The following is a 24,542-nucleotide window of genomic DNA, read 5'->3' on the forward strand; positions in this document are numbered from 1 at the left end:
TCCTCCTCCAAAGGATCTTCCCAACCCAGGGGCTGAACCCACATCTCCTGAGTCTCTGGCACTGGCAAGTAGATTCTTTATCCTTGAGCCACCTGAGAAAGCCCTATTACATGTAAACATGCATTATATATATATGTGTGCATATAAATATATATATATAATTATGTATTTTTAAAGATTTTAGTTGTTTTAACTTTTGAAAGGGCATGATGTGTACCACAGCTTTCTTATCCATTCATCTGCTGATGGAAGCAATCTACTAGGTTGCTTCCATGTTGATGTGTGGCAAAACCAATATAACATTGTAAAGTAAAATAATAATAATAATAATAAATTAAAAAAAGAAAACAAAAGGGCATGATGCTATGTATAAAGTTTGGGTACTTAATAGTTTTATAGTTTTACTGTTGTTTTCCAAGATACATCTATACTCTTATGTGTACTGGAGATCATTCGATTTGACTTATATTCCCTTGTGCAACTACACCATAGCTTATCCATTTACCTTTTTGTTTGTAACCTTTTCTGTTGAATCTCTTTTTTTTTTTGCTGATGTGAAAATGGGCTTGAAATGGCTATTCTTATTCACGTCCAAAAGCCATGGGTCATAGGCTGTATGAAGGTTAAATTTGAGATGCCCAACCATTTTCCAAAGTTACTGCCCCAAATTACATTCCTCCTTGCTACATGTAAGAGAGATTCTGGTGATACATATCTTCTCCAATATTTGATATTTTATGCTTTACTAATTTTTGTCAACCAGGTGGATGTGGCATGACATTTCATTGGGGTCTTAGTTTTCCTTTTTCTTGGGTAGGTCATTTTCACATTTAAAAATCACTTCTCTTTGGGGGTTAAGTCTGAAGCAATGAGTTAATGAGCAGTGAGGGTTAAGCTGATGAGGAGTTCTGCACTTTCTCTTACTATTACTACAGTTTCTGCACTAAGTCACAACTTAGTATTCCTTGTTCTCCTTCCTTTGGCTGCATGTTTAAAATTCATTTTAAATCTTTGTATTCTTCAAGCCACACTTTATTTTAAACCTTGGGGTAATGTGTGTGGTTTTTTTGAATCTTCCCAACACCCTCCTTCTATCATATATATCTCTTCTTGTGAACATTTTAGAACATTTCCAGTTCATCCGTGTTGGTTTGCTGTTACCCTTTCGTTTTCTCCTCATTGTGATCACTCATGCTTGATTCTCAGAATGTCTCTTTATATCCCATCATTCCTTCTAAACTGTCAAGCCGTTCTGTCCAAATGGAATGGTTTTACCAGTTTAAATAAGATAACCATGTAGAAGTATCTAGAATAATACCATCATAAAGTAAACACTCTTTTGAGTTTCTGGCTAACAAAAACTTTTTCTCTTCTTGCTCTTACTAATTTATTGAAAGGTACACATTAAGTTATACCCAGTGTTTCATTCTTCATTGGTTAAAATGATAAAATGCAATGGTTACTTCGTTATGAAATTTCTCTCTTCTGCCTCATCCAAATCCATCCAAAATGGATTTCAGTTTGAAATTCAACCTGAAAATTTCTTTTTGCATCCTCTGTCTTCTGAGGGGTGACATAATCAGCAAGGCAAGTGAAAAAGATATGCAATGTACTTGTTTTGCAGAATGAAATTTCCAGCAGATGGTGGTGGTGAGAAGTATCCCATGTAAACTTTATGCTTATGAATCCTCATTGCTAGTTTTGAGTTTTGCTCTAGATATCTGCATGGTCTGAAGAAGTATCCTCTACTTTGGTTCTAATTTTTTTCTTCAAATTCTCTGTGTCATGCTTCTGCCCCATTATGTATGGATTTTATTCACTTTTTTTCCTTTCTGGCATACAGTATCACTCTTCCTTGACTAGAAATGATCAGTTTGATCCAGAAAATTGAGTCCTGTATTTTAGGACCATCTAATACAACCTACTGTTTATCTAGCATTATCATATTACATGGATGTAATTTGCTGTTGAAAAACTTATCTCCTATACCTATAAATCTTTCAGTTTCTCTTAAGTACATTAAAAAGGGCTAGACATCTGCTATAGTTTTCTTGTGGCCCCAGCATTTCCCATGCCAATCAGTACAAGTTTAGCTAATGGATTTGTTGAATTCTATAGTTCAAGCTTAATAGATTTTTTTTAATTACAAGTTTTAACCTTTTTAGAAGCAAATCTCACTATATTTTCTTAAGAAAAAAAAAAAAAAGGATTGTTTTGAAATACCTGTCAGATAAGAGTCCCAAATTCCTGTATATAAGAGCAAACACATCTTTTACTGAATGCCAACTTCTCTAAATGTATTCTTCAACTCAAACCTAGTTCATACCCATTGTTTCTGAAGGTAACAAAATACATACAGGAGATGACGTGTTTGAGAAAAGGTACAACTTTATATCCTAAGAGACATTTTGTATTCATATTCTCATTTGCATAAATAGTATTCATGTTTGTTCAGTTCAGTTCAGTTGCTCAGTTGTGTCTAACTTTGTGACCCCATGGACTGCAGCATGCCAGGCCTCCCTGTCCATCACCAACTCCCGGAGTTTACTCAAACTCATGTCCATTGAGTCGGTGATGGCCATCCAACCATCTCACCCTCTGTCGTCCCCTTCTCCTCCCACCTTCTATCTTTCCCAGCATCAGGGTCTTTTCCAATGAGTAAGTTCTTCACATCTGGTGTTCAGAACTTCACATCAAAGTATTGGAGTTTCAGCCTCAGCATCAGTCCTTCCAATGAACATCCAGGACTGGTCTCCTTTAGGATGAACTGGTTGGATCTCCTTGCAGTCCAAGGGACTCTCAAGAGTCTTCTCCAACACCACAGTTCAAAAGCATCAATTCTTCGGTGCTCAGCTTTCTTTATAGTCCAGCTCTCACATCCACACATGACTACTGGAAAAACCATCGCTTTGAGTAGACAGACCTTTGTTGGTGAAGTAATGTCTCTGCTTTTTAATATGCTGTCTAGGTTGGTCATAGCTTTTCTTCCAAGGAGCAGGTGTTTTCTGATTTCATGGCTGCAGTCACTATCTGCAGTGATTTTGGAGCCCAGAAAAATAAAGTCTGTCACTGTTTCCGCTGTTTTCCCATCTATTTGCCATGAAGTAATGGGACCAGATGTCATGATCTTAGTTTTCTGAATGTTGAGTTTTAAGCCAACTTCTTCACTCTCCTCTTTCACTTTCATCAAGAGGCTCTTTAGTTCTTCTTTGCTTTCTGCCATAAGGGTGGTGTCATCTGCATATCTGAGGTTACTGATATTTCTCCCGGCACTCTTGATTCCAGCTTGTGCTTCATCCAGTCCAGCGTTTCTCATGATGTACTCTGCATATAGGTTAAATAAGCAGGGTGACAATATTCAGCCTTGACATACTCCTTTTCCTATTTGGAACCAGTCTGTTGTTCCATGTCCAGTTCTAACTGTTGCTTCCTGACCTGCATACAGATTTCTCAGGAGGCAGATTAAGTGGTCTGGTATTCCTATCTCTTGAAGAATTTTCCACAGTTTGCTGTGATCCACACAGTCAAAGACTTTGGCATAGTTAATAAAGCAGAGGTAAATGTTTTTCTGGAACTCTTTTGCTTTTTTGATGATCCAACAGATGTTGGCAATTTGATCTCTGATTCCTGTGCCTTTTCTAAATCCAGAGTGAACATCTGGAAGTTCACCGTTCAGGTACTGTTTGAAGCCTGGCTTGGAGAATTTTGAGCATTACTTTGCTAGCATGTGAGATGAGTGTAGTTGTGTAGTTTGAGCCTTCTTTGGCATTGCCTTTCTTTGGGATTAGAGTGAAAACTGACCTTTTCCAGTCCTGTGGCCGCTGCTGAGTTTTCCAAATTTGCTGGCATATTAGGTATAGCACTTTCACAGCATCATCTTTTAGGATTTGAAATAGTTCAACTGGAATTCCATCACCTCCACTAGCTTTGTTCATAGTGATGCTTCCTAAGGCTCATTTGTCTTCGTCGCATTCCAGGATGTCTGGCTCTAGGTGAGTGATCACACCATCATGATTATCTAGGTCGTGAAGATCTTTTTCATATAGTTCTTCTGTGTATTCTTGTAACATCTTCTTAATAGCTTCTGCTTCTGTTAGGTGCATACCATTTCTGTCCTTTATTGTGCCCATCTTTGGGCTTCCCTGGTGGCTCAGAGGTTAAAGTGTCTGCCCGCAATGCAGGAGACCTGGGTTCGATCCCTGGGTCAGGAAGATCCCCTGGAGAAGGAAATGGCAACCCACTCCAGTATTCTTGCCTGGAGAATCCCATGGACGGAGGAGCCTGGTGGGCTACAGTCCACGGGTAGGCAAAGAGTCAGACAGGACTGAGCGACTTCACTTTCACTTTGCATGAAAAGTTCCCAAATATCTCTAATTATCTTAAAGAGATCTCTAGTCCTTCCCATTCTATTGTTTTCCTCTATTTCTTTGCACTGATCACTGAGGAAAGCTTTCTTATCTCTCCTTGCTTTTCTTTGGAACTCTGCATTCAAATGCATATATCTGTCCTTTTTTCCTTTGCCTTTAGCTTCTCTTCTTTTCATAGCTATTTGTAAGTCCTTCTCAGACAACTGTTTTCCTTATTTGCATTTCTTTTTCTTGGGGGTGGTCTTGATCACTGCCTCCTGTACAGGGTTATGTTAAATCATGTGATCCTGTTAGGAATCTTGTTACTGTTTTTATTATTTCCACTTTAAATGTGAGAAAACAGAGACTCAGAAAGGTTAAGGAATTTGCCCTAGACTTTTGAATTGGGCACTCTGCATCCTCAGGGCATGTTCCTAACCACCTCACAGCTCTTCTTCCTTAGTAACCAGAACTCTCAGCTGTGGGAATGAATTAAGAATATATGCACAGCTCCTTTATTATTTCTGGAAAAATAAAATAATTCAATGGTCAGTTTTATAATTTTTCTGTAAAAGAAGGATATTGCTAGCAGTTGGAATTTTACTTCCTCCTATAGACCAAATATAACAAAACATGAATTTATCAAAAAAGAATAGATTGGAAGATTCACTTTAATTAATAGACACTGCTTTCTGTTAATTTTAATTCATAGCTATTAAATGTTTGTATTAACACATTGTAATGGAAGCATAAAAGAGGAGAAAACAGTGATCTTTTCTAAGGTTTGTAACTTGATTTCAACAAGGAAAATGCATGAATAAGTAGTATGTACAGTATGATACAGACCTCATAAATATCTCTATGATATATATAAAATTGGTAATTTAGTATTTGTGCAGTATAGTTTTCTTTTAGTTCACAAATTCATTGATCATGTCATGTAAGCTTATTACATATAATGAATATATTCAAATAATATTTGTGATTTATTATTCTGTGCTAATTCATTTATATTTTCTGTCTCAGCATATTCTTATCCTGTTGACCTTTTCTCAATTTTTTTTTTTTTACATGTATCAGAGTTGTCATGATGAGGAAGATGATGATGGGGAAGAGGAAGTGAAGAGTTTTGAAGTAAGATGGATCTTTCACTATTTGTCTTTTATCTATGTTGAAACATTGTTTCATAGCTTATAACTGACATTTATGTTTCTTGCTTCATGGCTTATTGCAGCTTATTGTGTCAAGGAACTGCATGTCAGAAGCTGGATGGACAAATTTGAGTCCTAACATTTGCTGAAGTTAAGGCCAAGGAACATAGACTAGTTAAAGAATTAAATAAAGCCCATATGTTCAGGATGAGTGTTCCTGAGAGCCCATGGAGATGAGGTTGCTTCACATTGTTCTCATCTCGGTGAAGGATGGGGTCTGAAATTTCCAGCAGACATGGGAGAAAAATATTTATGGAAGAGCAACCCAACATCAAGTTTCTAATTAAAGCCTTGGTTTGAATTTTTTTCTGAATCAATGAAGTCCGAAAGATTTGGCCTCTTTCGACTTCTGCCCAATTAGGTCACTCATTCCCTGTACATATGTAAATGGTGGCATACCGTTTGCTTGCATGAGGCAGGATTGCATATTCCTAGAATTATGTTCTATTATATGATTATTCCCTCAAACCTTCTCAGCTTTTAAATTTCCTTATAATTTGAAATATTGCTAAATATTCTTTAGCCAAAAGAAAGCAAATATTATTTCCCCTCTTGGCTTAGGCTGCACTTTTTTTTAATATATATATCTAAGAAAGACTAGCTGTTGCTAACTACCTCTATCCTTATTTATTGTTTTTTTTTTTAATTTTCAGAAAGAAATTAAATGAAATAGATTAGACTCTTTTTTTTTCTTTCCTGCTTTTAATTTACATGTCTGCTTTGAGCTGAAAGTTTGGAAATACATTAGTAGCCAGCTGTAAGTCTTTAATTAAAGTGGACCCACAAAAAACGTGTAGGTGAAGAGTAGATACTGAATAGGACCCCTTTCTGGAACAACTTAAAGAGAGCGTCCCTGTGGCATTGTGTCCCTGAAGTCATTGTGTAAAAAAAAAAAAAAGCCGGAACAGGCTAATTTGAGAATAACCCATGACTATTGCTGGCTGATAAAAAAAATCCCTTAAGATTCATTTCCTGGATAACACTATAATCTTTTCTAATGTATGTGTGTTCTAGTCTCCATAAGATAAGAAAGTGAGCTAAGTTAGAATGAGCTGTGAGCGGCAAGTCATACTATTTTTCTGAAGTGCACACCATATATACTCTATCGGTTGTCTTCCGAGCAATTGTTTATTGCGATTTTGCTTCTTGTCCTCATCCTTCCTTAAGGTCACAGGATCCCAACGCAGCAAGGTAAAACTATATATATGTGTGTATTTGTCTGGGTCTGAGTTTCAGTTTCTTGTGACATTTACCTTTGTTAGACCCAACATCTTGGATTCTTTTGTTTAAAAAAAAAAAGATCTTACAATCTTTGTACCAAGTTTGTAGCTCCAGTGCAATTGGTCTCTTCAGTATCCCTTCCTTGACATAAGTTTATTCTTCTTGCAATTTAAATGACTCATAATTTGACATTTTATCCTCCATGTTGCATTTGAACTGAGTACTGTGCTGAGATGAAAAAGTCTACCCTTTAGGTGATTAAATTTTAGCTGGTGACTTTTCATTGTTAACATTTCATGCCTTATCCCTCTTGAGAGTTTTTATACTGGTCTCATTTCTAGAAAAGAGATATGATATATGGTACAGCTGGTGGAATTAGAAATAATCTTCCTTTGTGCTAGAAATACCTTCAACTGGTAATTAGAGAGGATATTCCATGATTTCAGTGTTGATTTAGTATTTCTTATAGGGAAGAGCTAGATGACCTTTTCTATCTCTGAATATTCTGAAGAGCTAAGTGTGTGGAAAGTTTGCTAAGAGAAAATACTTTAGAATCACACAAATTTGCCTTTCATTTGAACCCTGTTAAGCTTACATTTTATTTTCGTAAGACTGTTTAGTCAGAAAATTGGTCATGCTGCTGCTGCTGCTGCTAAGTCGCATCAGTCGTGTCTAACTCTGTGCAACCCCATAGACGGCAGCCCAACAGGCTCCTCTGTGCCTGGGATTCTCCAGGCAAGAATACTGGAGTGGGTTGCCATTTCCTTCTCCAATGCATGAAAGTGAAAAGTGAAAATAAAGCCACTCAGTCTTGTCCCGACTCTTAGCGACCCCATGGACTGTAGCCTACCAGGCACCTCTGTCCTTGGGATTCTCCAGGCAAGAGTACTGGAGTGGGTTGCCATTGCCTTCTCCAAAAATCAGTCATAAACATCCCCAAAATAAAATGCCTATAATGACTTTAGTTAAAGAAAAGAAAAAAAAAAAACTTTTCTGAGTGTAGAGTATCCTTTTTTGCCTTCTATTTTATAAAGTAAACTATTGCTGTTAAAGTGAATTTAAAATGTCATAAAGAATCTACTTTTAAGAAACAAGTTATAATGTTTTTTACTCACATATTTGGAGAAATATATTTTTCTTATATCTTTTTAAAATTTGACTTCATGCAGATGCTACTAGATTTAGCTCCAATCAGATGGATATAATTTAATGGCATATAATATGCATAAAATTTATAAATTATAATTATCAGTAGGTATAATGAATATAATCCTGATTTGGTGGATTTTTATAGTTTTATCACTGATGAGCTCAGATAGAATTCCTGTGGCTTGTTGAGGGTTGGAAAATATGAAGGGACCTCCTAACATTCTCCAACGATTTGACTTCATTAGACACCATTGCAGTTCATGCCACAGAGTATATATTGACATCCATGGAATGGGGGTGGATAAGGAAGGTTGCGATAAGAAAGTGTTGCTGGTTAAGAAAACCATTTTACTCTGAAGAGGAATGTAGTTTCAGGAAGAACTAAAGGCAAATACAATTTGGTAAATAGGATCAAATTTGCTGACATTAGAAAGGTTCCCTATTCAGAAAAAAAAAAAGTATGGAAATAACTAGTAGTGGAATCTTAGCATTTAGAGTGTAGGATTCAGGTCATACTGAGAACAGGAAATCAGGAGACTGTGGAGCCCCACCTGGGAGAATGGGCTGCAGGCCATGGATTTAGGATGTTGGGAGAGAAGCTCACATGGTGGTGAAACCTGGTAATTAATCCCCCCAGAGGGGCTAGAGGCCACCAGATATGACTGTCTGAGCAGGAGAGGAGTTTAAAGTTACTAATGGTTGCCCTTTATTCATATACATAACACAATAGACAAGATTTGGAAACTTTCACTTCTTAACCAGTGCTTTACTCATTCTTCATGTAATTTTGTACTGTAACTAATCATTTATGCCTAATAGGTGTAACAATCTATTTGTAAAATATATACTATGTAAGTAAACAACCTGAACTCTTCCCAAGTTGAAAAAAGAGAACCATGGTTTTCAGAGAGTTGACAGAGTCAGCAACCTATGAAGATAATTTTGTCTGAAATTGACTCTCTGATACCAATAACACAACTGAAAAAATTTGGCCAGACAACTGAATTACTACTTTCTCTTTATAAATTTAGTAACGTACTAGACTTTGAGATGTCTGGTTGGCTAACATCATTTAGCTATAGTCTGATAGTGGAATTTTTCATCTAAGTTTTAATGAATTTGAAAGGTCATTTGGTAGTTTCAGTAATTCTTTAAACAAATTATATTAAATAAATTTGGGAATAACATAGTGTGTGTGATTATTGAATTTTATCCCAATAACTGGCTGATTATTAATATTTGCTGTACTTTCTACTTAAATTCTCTGTCTATAAAGATACTGAGAAGAAGAAAGAAGTAGATTAAAAAGGTAGCATTATAAGGAAAATTTCCATGAGGAATAAAGTAAACTAAATAAAGCTCAAGAAATATAGAAAACAAGGAGTAGAGGCTAAAGTGCCTGGTATTAGCCAGCCCTTTTCTTCTGTCACATGTGTGTTTTACTGATGAGATTCTGTTAAAACTTGCCTGATTTAAGTTGATAATTTAATTCCCAGCTTAATCTGTAATATATGTATATTTACTTACAACTACTTATTGAAAATTATATTGCATAATTAGTAGTTATATATTTATTTGACTTCAGGCTACTTTAATATTAAAACTATAAAAAGGATAGTTAAATCTTATAAAGAAGCCAGTATTAACTGAAAGGAAAGAAATGTTTTAGCAGTGACCCAGAGTGTAAATTACTACAGTCCAGTGCTTTTCTGGCCTTTGCATTTTTCATAAGCAAAACACATAATAATAAGAAATAAATCATAATGTTTCAAGTTAAGTAACTTTTCTGAGCATGACAGGTTTTTCTCACCCAGAACAACAAAAGCAGACCACATTTTTAAATTAAGATTTTTCAAAACATACAGAAACATTGTTCCAATGCTTACTTCTCCTAGTACCATTCTTTCAAATCTGAGGGTGCAGTGTTCAGTGATAATTCAATGAAAGCATTTCTGTGGAATGTTAAGTGCTGTAATATAGATTTATTACTTATGGAAAACCCTAAATTAATGACAGTGAAGCTTAAGTAATCTAGAGGAATGGACCATTAACTCGCTTTCTAGACCATCTTTCTCAAGTACAATATTAAGCAAGTTTCATCATGCTTTGGCAAATGCCCAATTTCTACTTCACAGATGAATTCTCTGGTGCGTCCCCGAGGTCCTATTATTCTGTACTATTGATTAAGGAGAATTCCTTCTGTCTTCAGCGCCAAATATGGCTGTGGCAGAGTTGATATTCTGTAATAAAAATTTAGATTAATCTGTGTTTCTCCCTGATGGGCCTCAGACATAACTAAAGTGACATCATACCCGCCCAATACTTAGAGCAATACCCAGCTCACATTCCAAAGAATGTTTGATTACATGTGGAGGGATCAATTTAAGTCTAAAATGTCTTAAGGACTGATGTTTCATAGCTAAACACCATGATAAAAACATTTTTTTTTTGGTAATGAATTGACTATAAGATGTTCCCTTTCCAATAGCTACTCATAATTTGATCTCTGAAGGGCTTATTTACTTCTGTTTATAAGAGCACAGTAATTTAAATTATAATAACTTCATGAATCTTAACCAAAGAGAAGCACTAAATATTTAAAAACTGAGATACATCTATGGTTATAAAACATGGAAATAATTATCTCTTTTATTAAGAAAATGTATACTTCTTTAGTTTCTTCCTCAGAAGCTCTGTGGGATCAACGTACGGACTCTAGCATGTTGAGTTGCTGTCATCCTGTTGAATGACTGAAGGGGAAGGGGGAGGGACTTTTCATGGCCAGTGTTCTCTAATGCTCATGCTTATTGTTGCAATCTGCCAACTCCATTTTTATATACTGAAATTGTTGATCTCAAGTAGCACCCTCCCATCTTAGCCCAGGCTCTGTAGAGAACAGAGCAGAGAGGTTATTTGCTAGCACTTTGTTGGAGTTGTTACTGTCTTAGGGAAGCAAGAGTGAGGAAAGAGAGGACTGATGCTTGGAGGCAGAGAGAGCACAGTAATGCATTCGTGAGCTGACTGGCTAACCACAGCAAACCAGCAGTGTAGCTGTTTGCCTGGTTGTGTTAGATGGCCCCGAAGAAGCCATATGCCTCATGGAATGGTACTGCCTGGGGAAAGGGGGGCACTTCTGGTCACCGGGTGTTAATTTGTTCATATATCTGCTGATATTAATCAGCTCTTCCAGAAGGCAGACCCCTGGGGAAACCAGAACCAACTTGGCTTCAGCCTCTTGAATGTCCAGGCACTGCTGTCTCTCCATTTCCATCAGTATGGGGTCTCCTTAGACAGTGGTCATGGTGCTAAGAGTTAGCTTTCATAACCAAATAACTGGTACAAACCGTCTCTAGGGCCACTGTACTTTAGAAGCAAGACATGTTGCTAAGACTTAGAGAGAAGGGGGTTTAGGGTAGGCTAGAGTACTGGTCCTGATACAAGGAAGATTCCCCCAAAGTACAGTCCTCCATATTGTATATAGTAATTTATACACACAAATGTGTGGCCCTAAATAGCATATGATATGTAGACAACACATATTCAAACATTAATTGTGCATCTGATTGTGCATTTGATATGCACAATAATTTGACTTCATGTGCTATTGTTTTTAAAAATAATCCCAGTTGAGACTGACATGTGTACACCGCTATATTTAAAATAGATAACCAACGAGGACCTACTATACAGCACAGGGAACTCTGCTCAATATTCTGTAATAACCTAAATGAAAAAAAGAATTTTAAAAAGAATAGGTAATGTATAACTGAATCACTTTGCTGTATACCTGAAACTAACACAACGTCATTAATCAACTATGCTCTAATATCAAATAAAAATAAAATAATAATAATAGTAATCTCAGTTGAAGCTTATGCTTGACCACATTATGTACAGGAAATGAGATACAGCAGAATCATTAAGAACATAGACACTTGAATGGACCGCCTGTGTTTGAATCCCAGTTCCACCTTATGGATATGTAATCTTAAGTCTCAATTTGCCTATCTGTAAAATGGAGCTAATTAGGTCTCTACTTCATAGGATTGTGACGAGGGTTAAATTAATTTATATACATATATGTATGTATCAGTTCAGTTCAGTTCAGTCACTCAGTCGTGTCCAACTCTTTGCAACCCCATGAATCGCAGCACGCCAGGCTTCCCTGTCCATCACCAACTCCCAGAGTTCACTCAGATTCACGTCCATCAAGTCAGTGATGCCATCCAGCCATCTCATCCTCTGTCGTCCCCTTCTCCTCCTGCCCCCAATTCCTCCCAGCATCAGAGTCATATATATTCCACTCAGAACATTGCATATCACATAGCAAGCTCTAAGTATTTGCTATTATCATTATATTTAATCAATTTCCCTTCTTTACTAAAATCAAGTCAGAGAAGTCCACAGAGGAAATTTTTCAGCATAGTAAGCACAGAACCTCACAAGGTAGGAAATCTGGGTTCTCACCTGGGTGCTAACCAGATGACCTTCAGCAGGTCATATTTGATTGCCCTGTACCTCAGCATTTTCATCTTTGGACTGAAAGCTTTGAGCTGTTTTCTCAGGAGTAATATCCACCTTTAAAACTGTCTGATTTGCTGGTTTTGCAGTTCTTTTCATTTTTCAGGACAATTTCAAAACTCTTATAGATTTCTAGGTGCATAAATAACAATTAGAAGCATGCAAATTTTAATTATTTTTCTTCTGATCTTTTTCTGAAGGAATGAAAAAGAAAAACTCCATTTTTTTTAGTGTAGGGATTTCACAATAAAAATGATTTATAGAAAATGTCTAGCTTCTGTACATGTATATGTATCTCTATCACTTCCTCGCTTGTTATTTAAAATACCACACAATTATACATAATACAGTTAGATAAAGGAAAAAAAATGTATTGGGAGATGGAAAGCATTTAGGGGTCTTCCAAGAATGTGAGTAATCCAGAAGTTCATGCCACAGTGTTGCTAATTTGCTGCAGGTTGTTAGTACTACTGATTCCAGGGTTTCTAGGAGTCAACATAAAACCATATAAATGTAAAAATTTGCTATATCAATAAAATACAGAGACAATCTTCTTGTTTCAGGAAAAAAAAGAATACCTGAAGCATTTTTCTTCCTGAGGATCTTTGTGGGAATAACAATGTGTGATATAATGAAAAAGGTCCTTGGTAATTCAGTAAATGTAATTATTTGAGAATTGATACAATAAAGTCCAGGTGTATAGATGCCATCATGATAGAGTTTTAGGTAGAATAAGCACCAGGTGTCTTGAAGAATGGAAGGTCTGTGAATCCTCAAGACAGTCTCAAGCTAAACAGGGAACACCTGGAAGGGAATTTGAGACTGTGTCAAGTACTTAAAGTGCAGCTAAGAGTTAGTCTGGGGTGGGATTAATAACCATTTGTGAAAACTTAGAATTGTAAATATTAGTACTTGAACTACTAGAATCAGGAGAGCTCAAAATCCAAATAATGAGTTGTTGTGATCATTCTATGATACAATTTCTTCTAACTGCTTCTTCTCTCTAATTATTCCAACCTCTGGCACCTTCTCATCTAACCATTCCTTCCCGTGATTGGAGGTCATATTGTTGTTCAGTTGCCAAGTTGTGTCCAACTCTTTGCGACCCCGTGGACTGCAGCATGCTAGGCTTCCCTGTCCTTCACCACCTCCCCAGATTTGCCCAAGTTCATGTCCATTGAATCAGTGATGCCATCCAACTATCTCATCCTCTGTCACCCTCTTCTCCTGCCTTCAGTCTTTCTCAACATCAGGGTCTTTTCCAATGAGTCAGCTGTTTGCATTTATGGGAAATCATAAATCACCTTATTGTCCTTATTCTCTCCTTTGTCAGACTATCTTAGTAGACTGCATAGGCACTTATTCTCTATAGTCAAGGCAGTATCCAGTGCTTTTAAGGCTTAAACAAACAAATAGGTAGATAAAGCCTGTTTTAAGTCAACATTGTACTCAGGACAAACTACATGCCCTCTAATGATAAATCAGCATAACATTGCTAATTTGATAACCTCTGATTTTAGAGTTACTCATTCTTTCCTTTCGTTTTGTACTTGGTTACTGGAGCTTTTTGTTGCATATTATAAATTTGTCAATAGGATCTTGATTTTAACTCAGCTGGGTTTATTGCTTTAGCATAGTAGTAAAAGTCACTCAGTCATGTCCAACTCTTTGTGACCCGATGGACTAGACAGTCCATGGAATTCTCCAGGCCAGAATACTGGAGTGGGTAGCCTTTCCCTTCTCCAGGATATCTTCCCAACCCAGGGATGAAATACAGGCCTTCTGCATTGTAGGCAGATTCTTTACCAGCTGAGCCACCAGGGAAGCCCAAGAATACTGGAGTGGGTAGCCTATCCCTTCTCCAGCCTTATCTTCCCAACCCAGGAATCCAACCGAGGTCTTCTGCATTGCAGGCAGATTCTTTACCAACTGAGCCCAGCATAGTATTCAGTTCAGTCGCTCAGTCGTGTCTGACTCTTAGTGACCCCATAGACTGCAGCACGCCAGGCTTCCCTGTCCATAACTAGCTCTCGGAGTTTACTCAAACTCATGTCCATTGAGTTGGTGATGCCATCCAACCATCTCATCCTCTGTCGTCCCCTTCTCTCGCCTTCAGTCTTTCCCAGCATCAGGGTCTTTTCAAATGAATCAGCTCTTCACATCAGGTGGCCAAAGTACTGGAGTTTCAGCTTCAACATCAGTCCTTCCAGTGAACATTCGGGACTGATTTCCTTTAGGATGGACTGGTTGGATCTCCTTGCAGTCCAAGGGACTCTCAAGAGTCTTCTCCAACACCACAGTTCAAAAGCATCAATTCTTCAGCACTCAGCTTTTTTTTATAGTCCAACTCTCACATCCATACATGACTACTGGAAAAACCATTGCTTTGAGTAGACAGACCTTTGTTGGTGAAGTAATGTCTCTGCTTTTTAACATGCTGTCTAGGTTGGTCATAACTTTTCTTCCAAGAAGCAAGTGTCTTTTTATTCCATGGCTGCAGCCACCATCTGTAGTGATTGTGGAGCCCAAAAAGATAAAGTCTGCCACTGTTTCCCCTGTTTCTCTATTTGCCATGAACTGATGGGACCAGGTGCCATGATCTTCGTTTTCTGAATGTTGAGTTTTAAGCCAACTTCTGCACTCTCCTCTTTCCCTTTCATCAAGAGACTCTTTCGTTCTTCACTTTCTGCCATAAGGGTGGTGTCATCTGCATATCTGAGGTTATTGATATTTCTCCTGGCAATCTTGATACCAGCTGTGCTTCATCCAGTCCAGCATTTCTCATGATGTACTCTGCATATAAGTTAAATAAGCAAGGTGACAATATACAGCCTTGACATACTCCTTTTCCTATTTGGAACCAGTCTGTTGTTCCATATCCAGTTCTAACTGTTGCTTCCTAACCTGCGTACAGATTTCTCAAGAGGCAGGTCCAGTGGTCTGATATTCCCATCTCTTTCAGAATTTTCTACAGTTTATTGCGATTCACACAGCCAGAGATTTTGGCATAGTCAATAAAGCAGCAGTAGTTGTTTTTCTGGAACTCTCTTGCTTTTTTAATGATCTAGCAGGTGTTGGCAATTTGATCTCTGGTTCCTCTGCCTTTTCTAAAGCCAGCTTGAACATCTGGAAGTTCACGGTAGTATTAATTAGTTCTAAATATGCCAAATCTAATGAAAATGATACTCTAACAAATGCAAGTATATCTGATACAGGAAGAAGTAAAACATAAAGTCTGACTTTCAGAGCTTCTAGCACATTATCTGAACTAAATTTTTCTGGTTTAGTGATTTTGTTGTCGCTGATCATATATTAGTAAATTTTTGGCATTTAAACAAAGTTTATTTTGGGTAAAGACACTTGTTTTAATTAAAGAGAACATTACAAACTTTTACCATCCTATTGAGAACAACTCTGGAAGATTATTGTACCATTTGATAGTTCAGCAACAAAGAGGATGTGTAGTACAGGGAAAAAATTAAGCTGCTAAATGAATTAAAAGCTGCAATTTGAGAATTATTCTTTTTGTGTGTGTGTATCATTCAACTTCATAGACCATGTGCTAAAAGGAAACTAAACTTTTCACATGTTACTAACTTAGTAGCTCTTCAGATGAAAGGAAATGTTTGTTAAGTTTCAGATTAATTTTGCATACTAAATGATATCACATTATTCAGTTCCATCATTCATTTATGCATTCTTGAACATCTTTAATGTGCAGGGAGCTACTGGCTATACAGTGTATGTGTACTGGTTCGTGTTGAATATAAAGAAGCAAGCAGTGATCCTTTTCCTCATGAAGCTTTACTTCTAGAAACCTCCATGTACATTTGGTTTTTTAAAAAGTTAAAATTTAAAAATTTGGGGAACCATCCATTGTTGAGTAAAATTATAATCTTATAAGTGTTTCCCTAGCACTGGCAGTCATCCATATATGAATATGGCTAATCCATAGTTTTGGAAGCTAGAATACAGAACAGAATTAGATGAATCTCTGGAAATGTGACTGTTATCTATCACTTTTGTTTTTTCATTAGTCTGAGTTGGCCTATTTATGTTGTAAACCAAACTGTTAGTACTATTTCACTGCCTTTCAATTTTGTCCTCTTAGTTATTTAATTAAATCTTCTGTATTTTGATGTTTTCTTCTTGAAATACTAAGTCTCAACATCACCTTGTAGATTGTGACTACATTTAAGATGCCAAATAAGATGATTTAGTATTGACTTGTACCAGTACTACATTATGGCTTTTTTAGAGAGGGTTCATCTCCTGGAAATTTCTCTTCACTTGTAATCAGCTTTCACATTCAGTTTAAGAGGAAAACATATGAAAACCTTTTCACCAGTTGCTGAAGACTTGAATATGCAACAAAATGCAAGCCAGTAGCATGCGTAGGCTATAGAATTGTTGTCCTCAAACTGTGATGTTCCAAATGTCCATGATATCAGGAGGGTCCTTCAGAAACAGTGTGAATTTCTTTGCTGTCATCATATTTTCATCTCTATTTTGGGGATAAACTGTTTTCTCCATCAAGAAACAAGGGACAGTATTATTTATTCTTATCTCAATATTTTTTCTCATATAAGGCAAATTTCTGAAGAATCAAATGGCTTTTTTTTTCTTCAGATCTTTCTCCTTACTTCCTTCCTCCCTCCCTCCCCTCCATCAAGTGCTAAAGACTTGAGCCACTCTTAGACAAAGTGGAGGATTATTAGCAATTTTATTACAGACTTCAGTTATATTAGAAGCAAATCATGATGTTGAATGCTTCCATTCAATGACTGTGATTTTATCATAGGTCTGAGATATGATCACCCTTGACCTTGAAAGACTCATATCAATCTTATTTAGGAAACAGATGATAATACTTGGTTGCTTTTGGTGATCAGCACTTTTCGCCTAAGGGAAACTTCAAATCGTAGAGCTGTTCCTGTTAATTTTTTTTTCCCCTTAACCTTTCTTTGTGACCTTGGAATAATTTAAAGACTGAAACTACAGGTTGAAGGTATAGTGCATGTATAACACCCTTAGGCAGTTCAAATGGAATTTGAAGTGGAAAGGGACAAGGAACCCTACTTTTTAAGGGTTCCTTGGAGATAGACCTTTTAAAAGTATCTTACTTGGGGAAATGCTATAGTAAATACTTGCTGTTTTCCCCAAGTAAGACACTTTTAAAAGATCTGTCTCCAGTATGCTTAGAAAAGCCAATCTGAAGTACATATAAAATGGAAGATTTTTTCCACATAGTCCATTATTTTATTGCATGAAAACTTTCTATTTTCCCTTTTAAAGTTTTTTTTTTTAATGTCGTGATCAAATTTCTAATGAGGAGATTAAATTATACATCCAGAGTTCAGTTCAGTTCAGTTGCTCAGTCATGTCCAACTCTTTGCGACCCCATGAGTGCAGCACTCCAGGCTTCCCTGTCCATCACCAACTCCTGGAGCTTTATATACCCAGAAGCAACCCTCAAAGGACAACAAAGTACAAAAATAAATAATATTAAAGACATTCTGAAGAGAGAGCTTCCAATTCAATCTAACAGTTCAGTTCAGTTCAGTCGCTTAGTCGTGTCCGACTCTTTGCGACCCCATGAATCGCAGCACACCTTCAAATGGTGGTCGATCCCTCTTTATGAAATAGTTTTCCCACTTCTAGGTCAGCATATCTTTTTTGCTCAACATTTTTTTTTCAAATGAGTCTCATCATCTCCCCCAAAGTATTATTATTGGATTTTATATATTATGTGAGAAAAATGAGTAATCTTTGCTCAGGGAGTTAAGTTTGTAAAGAAGGCCATTTGATACCTTGTCTTTCTTGGTGCTTGTGAGGTCTGTCCATCATGAGTGATTTCAGTTACTGAAGAGGATGTTGTGACTTTAGAATCTATTGTGCAAGTGGCCCTGGCAGATCTTTGAGTTGGTCTAGCTACTTTTGGAGCACCAATGGCCTGTTTTTTTTGTTACTGTGTTTGCTCAAGAATATACAGCATGCTGGCATCTGCCATCTTCTTGGATGTCTTGATGACTATCTATCTTTGTATGTTCTACTGAGTCGATAGAAGAATCACTCTTTCTAGCTCCCTTGCTTCTTTAGTTGATAAAAATTGTAGTGCAGTTCCTTAAGCCAATAATTTCTTATCATTGTTTTACGGGCAAAGTCTTTCACAAAGGGAAAACTGGGAAGTAAAAGTTCCATAAATAGCTCTGGCAATGGGAGGAAAGTCAAAGATTGTTGGGTCTAAAAGGAAGAATCAAATGTTGCTCACTAATTTTATAAAACACCTGAAGAGCAGACAAAAGGGTCTTCTTTCAGTTTTTCTCAAACTGTGTTGTAATGACAGTATGATTTTGTGTGTCTGTGTGGTTTTGTTTTCGTTTTGTTTTTGACTTCACAGGAAGAGGTTTAAACATGAAGGCAAACCTTTTAGATGTTAGCATGGCTACATATAAAGCAAAGCTGCCTTTTTTTTTTCTTTTCTCTGCTTCCATTTAGGCCTATCACATAATTTAAGAAAAAATAAAATTTAATCACAGGAGCTCTTATATAGTGTGAAAAAAACCCTGATCAATTTTGTTTTCGCAGCACGATATTATCAAAGATTTAAGAGACAAATTTGCCAGCCTCGGCGAGAACTCTCTGGTAACAGCATAAATGTCTGTGTTGGTTGCTTTTGATTTAAAGGTTTCTTTTTTTCATTTGTTTGAGCCCATTTCTTCCCCCCCTCCTTTTAGTTTACTTTCTTTTTCATATTCTGTAACTAGCAAGCCTTCATTTTTTAAACCTCTTCCATCTTCCAGTGTCTATTTTCCGTACTTTGGATGGAAAGTTTACGGCAGCAAAGCTGTCACTCTGGCTACTTCTGCTGCAGCTCTTCCTGCTCTTAGGTCATATATGTTTTGGCCGTTGTGTTTATGGACATGATACTAATTGACTGTTTCATGTCCCATTGACTAAGCTTCTCTACCACGCCATTTGATGGACGCGCTGTCATAGGGCTCTATGCAACTTTCATTCTGCAACTTATACTGCTTGGTTCCGTCTCAATTCTCCAGCGAACTGAATAGCTCAAGTGAATGATCCTACCAGTCTTGAACTTGCTGTGCCTTTATATTTTATTTTGATTTCCTTCTGTATATTTTCAGTGGTAGTTTGAGTAGAAAAGAATAATCTCCAGCCATTGCTCTAGCAGTACCATGCAGCATCGTTTGTTACCACCTGAGAATACAAAATATAAAGGCACATTGCTTCTTTTATTCTTTGGGGGGAACTGGGGAGATCTGTTATCATAAGTTCACTACTTAGTTGAAGCCTACCTTTTTATCCATATCAGCTTTCAATTTTGCTTAAACTCTAACATGTCCTCAGTTGATGTTTTTCTGTCACTCAGTGATAACTTGCAACTCAAGCCATTTGCTGAGCAGTATCAAGTTATGGCCATGACTTGGGAGATGATTAAAAACTGATGCACAAATGTATCATTCAGAAAGTGCAAGTGTAACGATGAAGTATAGTACTTCAAAAGTATGATACAGGCTTTGGACTAATCCAGTCATTAAAATTAAGAAAATTCATCCTGATAAACAAGTACCAAAAGTCTATCACAAGAAATATAAAGGGAAAAAATCAAGAGCTGACTATGTTAACATCTGTTGAATAACATTGTTGGTGTTGAAATGGTCCATAATGTTGTCATAGAGCCCATACATGAAGAGATGATGAAAATATGATTTATAGAAAACTACTCTGCTTAATGATAGTTGCAACATAAATGGTTGGGATTTGTGTTCAGGAAAAAGAAATGGAAAAGCAAAAGCTTCTATACCAACAAGCCAGGCTGCACGACCGCGGTGCTGCTGAGATGGTGCTGCAGACCATCAGTGCCAGCAAAGGTGAGGCTCATCACCTACCTTGGAAGGGTTGATTCTTCAGACTTTCCTGGGAGCTCCCTTATTTGTATTATACTGATTTATTTAGTCCCTGAATTTCATGTTTATGATGAAGTCGCTAACTCTCTTTGCCAGATCCAATGTTAATTATTTTCAATCAGAGTCTTACTGAAAGGTCTATTTTTTCTCCGTTCATTACATTTGGGAAATTATTTTGGGACACAATGCTAACAAACTGATCAGGTAAATCAGGGGTGGGCAAACACTTTCTGTGAGAGGCCAGGTAGTAAATATTTTCCGTTTTTCAAGCCATTGGGGTCTCAGGGGGAACTCTTCAACTCTGCCATACTGTCTGCCATCTAGAGACAATACATAAACAGTGTGGCCTTGTTTCAATAAAGTTTTATTTACAAAAATAGGTGCCAAGCAGGATGTGGCCCCAGGACCCTTGATATAAATGTTTAGATTTTCAAAGTGAGTCATTTTTAGCAGTTCAAGTGCTATTACATTTTTCAATAGCCGGCCAATTCAAGCTGCTTTTTCTTCCATTAGTAACATCTTCTTTATGAAAACTTTTTATTCTAATTTGAATGGAATGGAAAAGTAATAGTGGATATTAAACACTCCTCTCCAAATATAAGGATTGTTTCATTTCTAAGATAAGTGGAGGTGAATTACATTAAAAATAAAGCATAGTATGCTAAATTATAGACAACAAGTTGGATTTTAAATTTTGTCATTATTGCTTGAATAACTTAAAATTATGACTAGTCATCTTAATAAAGCAATACTACAAATACATGAAGATAAAAGTGATGAAATGGAAATCATAAAAGTTGTTCAAACATACTTGAGGGAGGAAGGAGAAAATTTTAAGTGGCTTATGTTCATTTCAATATTATTTTATTACACATGAATAGTTTTAAATGTTAATAATTTTAAGTATCAGTACTTCAAAATCATTTGTTTCTACCTGTTCTTTTTTTCTGTTTTCTCATGTAATTTCGGTTCGTGGACATATTACACAGAATTTAGTAAAAACATTGATGGCAAAATATGCACTATGACTCTTTAATTTTGTTTTGGTATATGAGTCAGTCTGTCCTTCTCCACCATGACACACATTTGTAGGAAGCTGATAAGGACTTTAAAAGTGCACACTTTGAGATATAACTGGTTAATGTAGCAATTGAAGAGATACAAGGAGCGCTATATTTTGTATTTTTAAGGTGAAACTGGACCCATGGTGGCTGCTACTTTGAAACTTGGAATTGCTATCTTAAATGGAGGAAACTCTACAGTACAGCAGGTATGTCATGAAGCCTTTCACATGATGTGCTTTTCAAGTAGATGGACCATATAGTCATCCTGTTGAACAATCATCCTAAAAGAACAATTGGTTGTACATTTGTTTCACTTTCTATGTAAAATATGTCTTTATTTTATGGTCTTCTCCTAGTATCCAGATATCTTCTAGTTAGCGCAATAAACACAGATTCTAGGTGCAACAATAGATAATATTTCTCTTTAGAAGTCTGAAGTCATGTCATATGGTGTTATTTGCAATGCTGCATTTCATGTGACTAAGTCAGCATAACGCAGCTGTTTGGTTTTAATAGTGAAATATAAATATCCTTACCTAGGCAGCCTAGTTTGGGAACACATCTTATAGTGTTATACCTCCTATAAATTGACTCTTGAGATTTTGTTAGTATGAAGCTGGCTCCTGGGTTAACATGTAAATAGGATGCACTGTTCAGAATTTTTTCTAGTTATAAATCTTTCCATTCCCCTAAAATAAGGTAAAATCACTTCCCAACCAAGTTTTATAACTATATTCAGTTTGAAAGTTAGACGTTATCAGGACTGGGGATTTGATAATGCAATGTCTCTATACAACTGAATGCAAAGATCTGTAAGTTTGTTAGAATAAGAGTATCTGAGTGACTTACTATAAATAATAAATGTGAGAGAGTGTGTGGAGAGAAAGGAACCCTCCTACACTGTTGGTAGGAAGGTAAATTGGTACAACCACTACGAAAAGTGTGTACAGTATGGAGGTTCTTCAGAGAACTAAAAATAGGATTAAGATAAAATCCAGCAATCCTACTCCTGGACATATATTCAGAACAAACTGTAATTGAAAAAGAAACATGTATTACTATGTTCATAGCAGCACAATTTACAATAGCTAAAACATGGAAACAACTTAAATGCCCCTTGGCATATGAATGGATAAATAAGAAGTGGTACGTATACACAGTGGAGTAATACTCAGCCATTAAAAAGAATGAAATATTGCCATGACACTCACATCAGCATGGATACAACTAGAGGTTTCCATAAGAAGTGGAGCACCTCAGAAAGAGAAAGACAAACACCATATTTCACTTATATATGAAATCTAAAATATTCCACAAACAGAGTGAAAACAGACTCACAGATGTAGAGACTTGTGGTTACCAAGGGGGAGGAGAGTAGGGGAGGAAATAGAAATTGGGATTAGAAGATGCAGTCTGCCGTATACAGAGTGGATAACCAACAACATCCTACTCTATAGCACAGGGAACTGTATTCACTATCCTGCAATAAACTGTAATGGAAAAGAATATAAAACAAAGGTATGTATATGTATAACTGGGTCTCTTTCCTATATAGCAAAAATTAATATAACACTGTAAATCAAGTTTACTTCACTAAAATATATATATATGTGTGTGTGTATATATATATATATATTTTTTTTTTAGTGACTTAGGGAAAAAAAACCAGGAACAGACTGACAAGCATGTACTGCATGACTCTGGGGGCACACCTGATGGTGTGGCTCTGAGCACAGAAAAGATTCTTATGCTCATTGAACACCAAAAATATAATATAAACTTCAGATTGTGTTATTCTAAAACTAAGACCTCTTATTTTTATATCTTGGCTTCTATATGAGAAAGAACAGTTGATGAACAGGGAACTAATAACTATTCTTTCTTGGCTAAGTATTAGTGAGGCAGGTTAAAGGGCTTCTCTCATTGAAGGAAAGGAAGGCTAGTGAGAACCTTAGAATGTTTGACTTCAAGTTGTTGTGAACCCCAGAATCACTAGGGTGGGAATCACTACAGTGGGGCAAAGCCATGAATATGCTCCAAGAAGACCTTGGAGTCTAAGAAAAGAAAAACAGAAGATTTTGATGGCCTCTTTTGGATTGGCTAAGTTTTGAACTAGGTGAAGTATTGAGGTGGCCAAAAAGTTCATTTGGGATTTTCTGTAATTTCTTATAGGAAAATATGAACAATACTTTTGGCCAAACTAGTAGTAGAAGAACTGAAAAATTCATCTTTACCTTGTTCTCAAATTGTGTGCTTTTTTACTGTAAATATAATCATACCATGTTATAATTGGACTGAAATCTCTGGCCTCTTCTTGGTGTAATGTTTATAAGTGCACGAAGTAAAATTACACAGGTTGACAAAAGAAATAAAGTATTTTGAAATGTGGTTATCAAAATGTTATGTAACAGGGGTTTTTTTAAGTTGTGTATTTCCTTATGAATTCATTAAGCAAAAGATCTAGTGCTTAGTCTAATAATTATTGAGAAGAAAAGATTACATACTTTTAAGTAGCTATAACAACTGTAATGTAATAGGAAAATATCCAAAATCTTTATAACAAAATCATAGCCATTATTAATCCTACTTGTGTTTGTTGCTTAGATTACGTGTTGAAAGGAATGCTAAATTTCAGTTAGAATTTAATAAAAATAAAAGTGAATTTTTTTCCTATCCAATTTACAGATTTTCTTTTTTGATTTCCATGGTAAAAGACTATATGACTTTTTTAAAATCTAAGGACAAATAAAGAAAACTTACCTAATCTCTCCACAATACTGATCAAGAAATAGTTTCCCTTAGCTTATGTATTACTTCAAAAGATCTTAATTATATATATATATATCTCCAGAATCCTTTGAGTCAAAAGGCGAGATGATGTGATAAATATCATGTAATAATTATAATTATTTATAAATAATTTATAATTTATAAATAATTATAAATATTTATAATTATATTATTACATGATAATTACATGATTAATAATTAAATGATATAATGATATCATGTAATAAATATACTCACTGTATGTATAGATCTTTTCATTTTCTCTCTAAACCTTCAGATATACCTTCCTTTGTCATATAAGCCATGTTC

At 36.2% G+C, this 24,542-nt stretch overlaps 1 protein-coding gene across 1 annotated transcript in view; it reads left to right on the forward strand.

Moving 5' to 3' along the window:
* Positions 1-24,542, forward strand: part of RYR2 (ryanodine receptor 2) — an 809,907-nt gene that overhangs the window by 696,119 nt on the left and 89,246 nt on the right. The window contains exons 80-82 of the mRNA XM_069571617.1: positions 5,427-5,480; positions 20,244-20,343; positions 21,570-21,649. Of these exons, the coding sequence (XP_069427718.1) occupies positions 5,427-5,480; positions 20,244-20,343; positions 21,570-21,649 (234 nt within the window). The remainder of the gene's footprint in view (positions 1-5,426; positions 5,481-20,243; positions 20,344-21,569; positions 21,650-24,542) is intronic.

The sequence above is a fragment of the Ovis canadensis genome, chromosome 25 (genome assembly GCF_042477335.2).
Source record: "Ovis canadensis isolate MfBH-ARS-UI-01 breed Bighorn chromosome 25, ARS-UI_OviCan_v2, whole genome shotgun sequence".
In the NCBI taxonomy this organism is placed as follows: domain Eukaryota; kingdom Metazoa; phylum Chordata; class Mammalia; order Artiodactyla; family Bovidae; genus Ovis; species Ovis canadensis.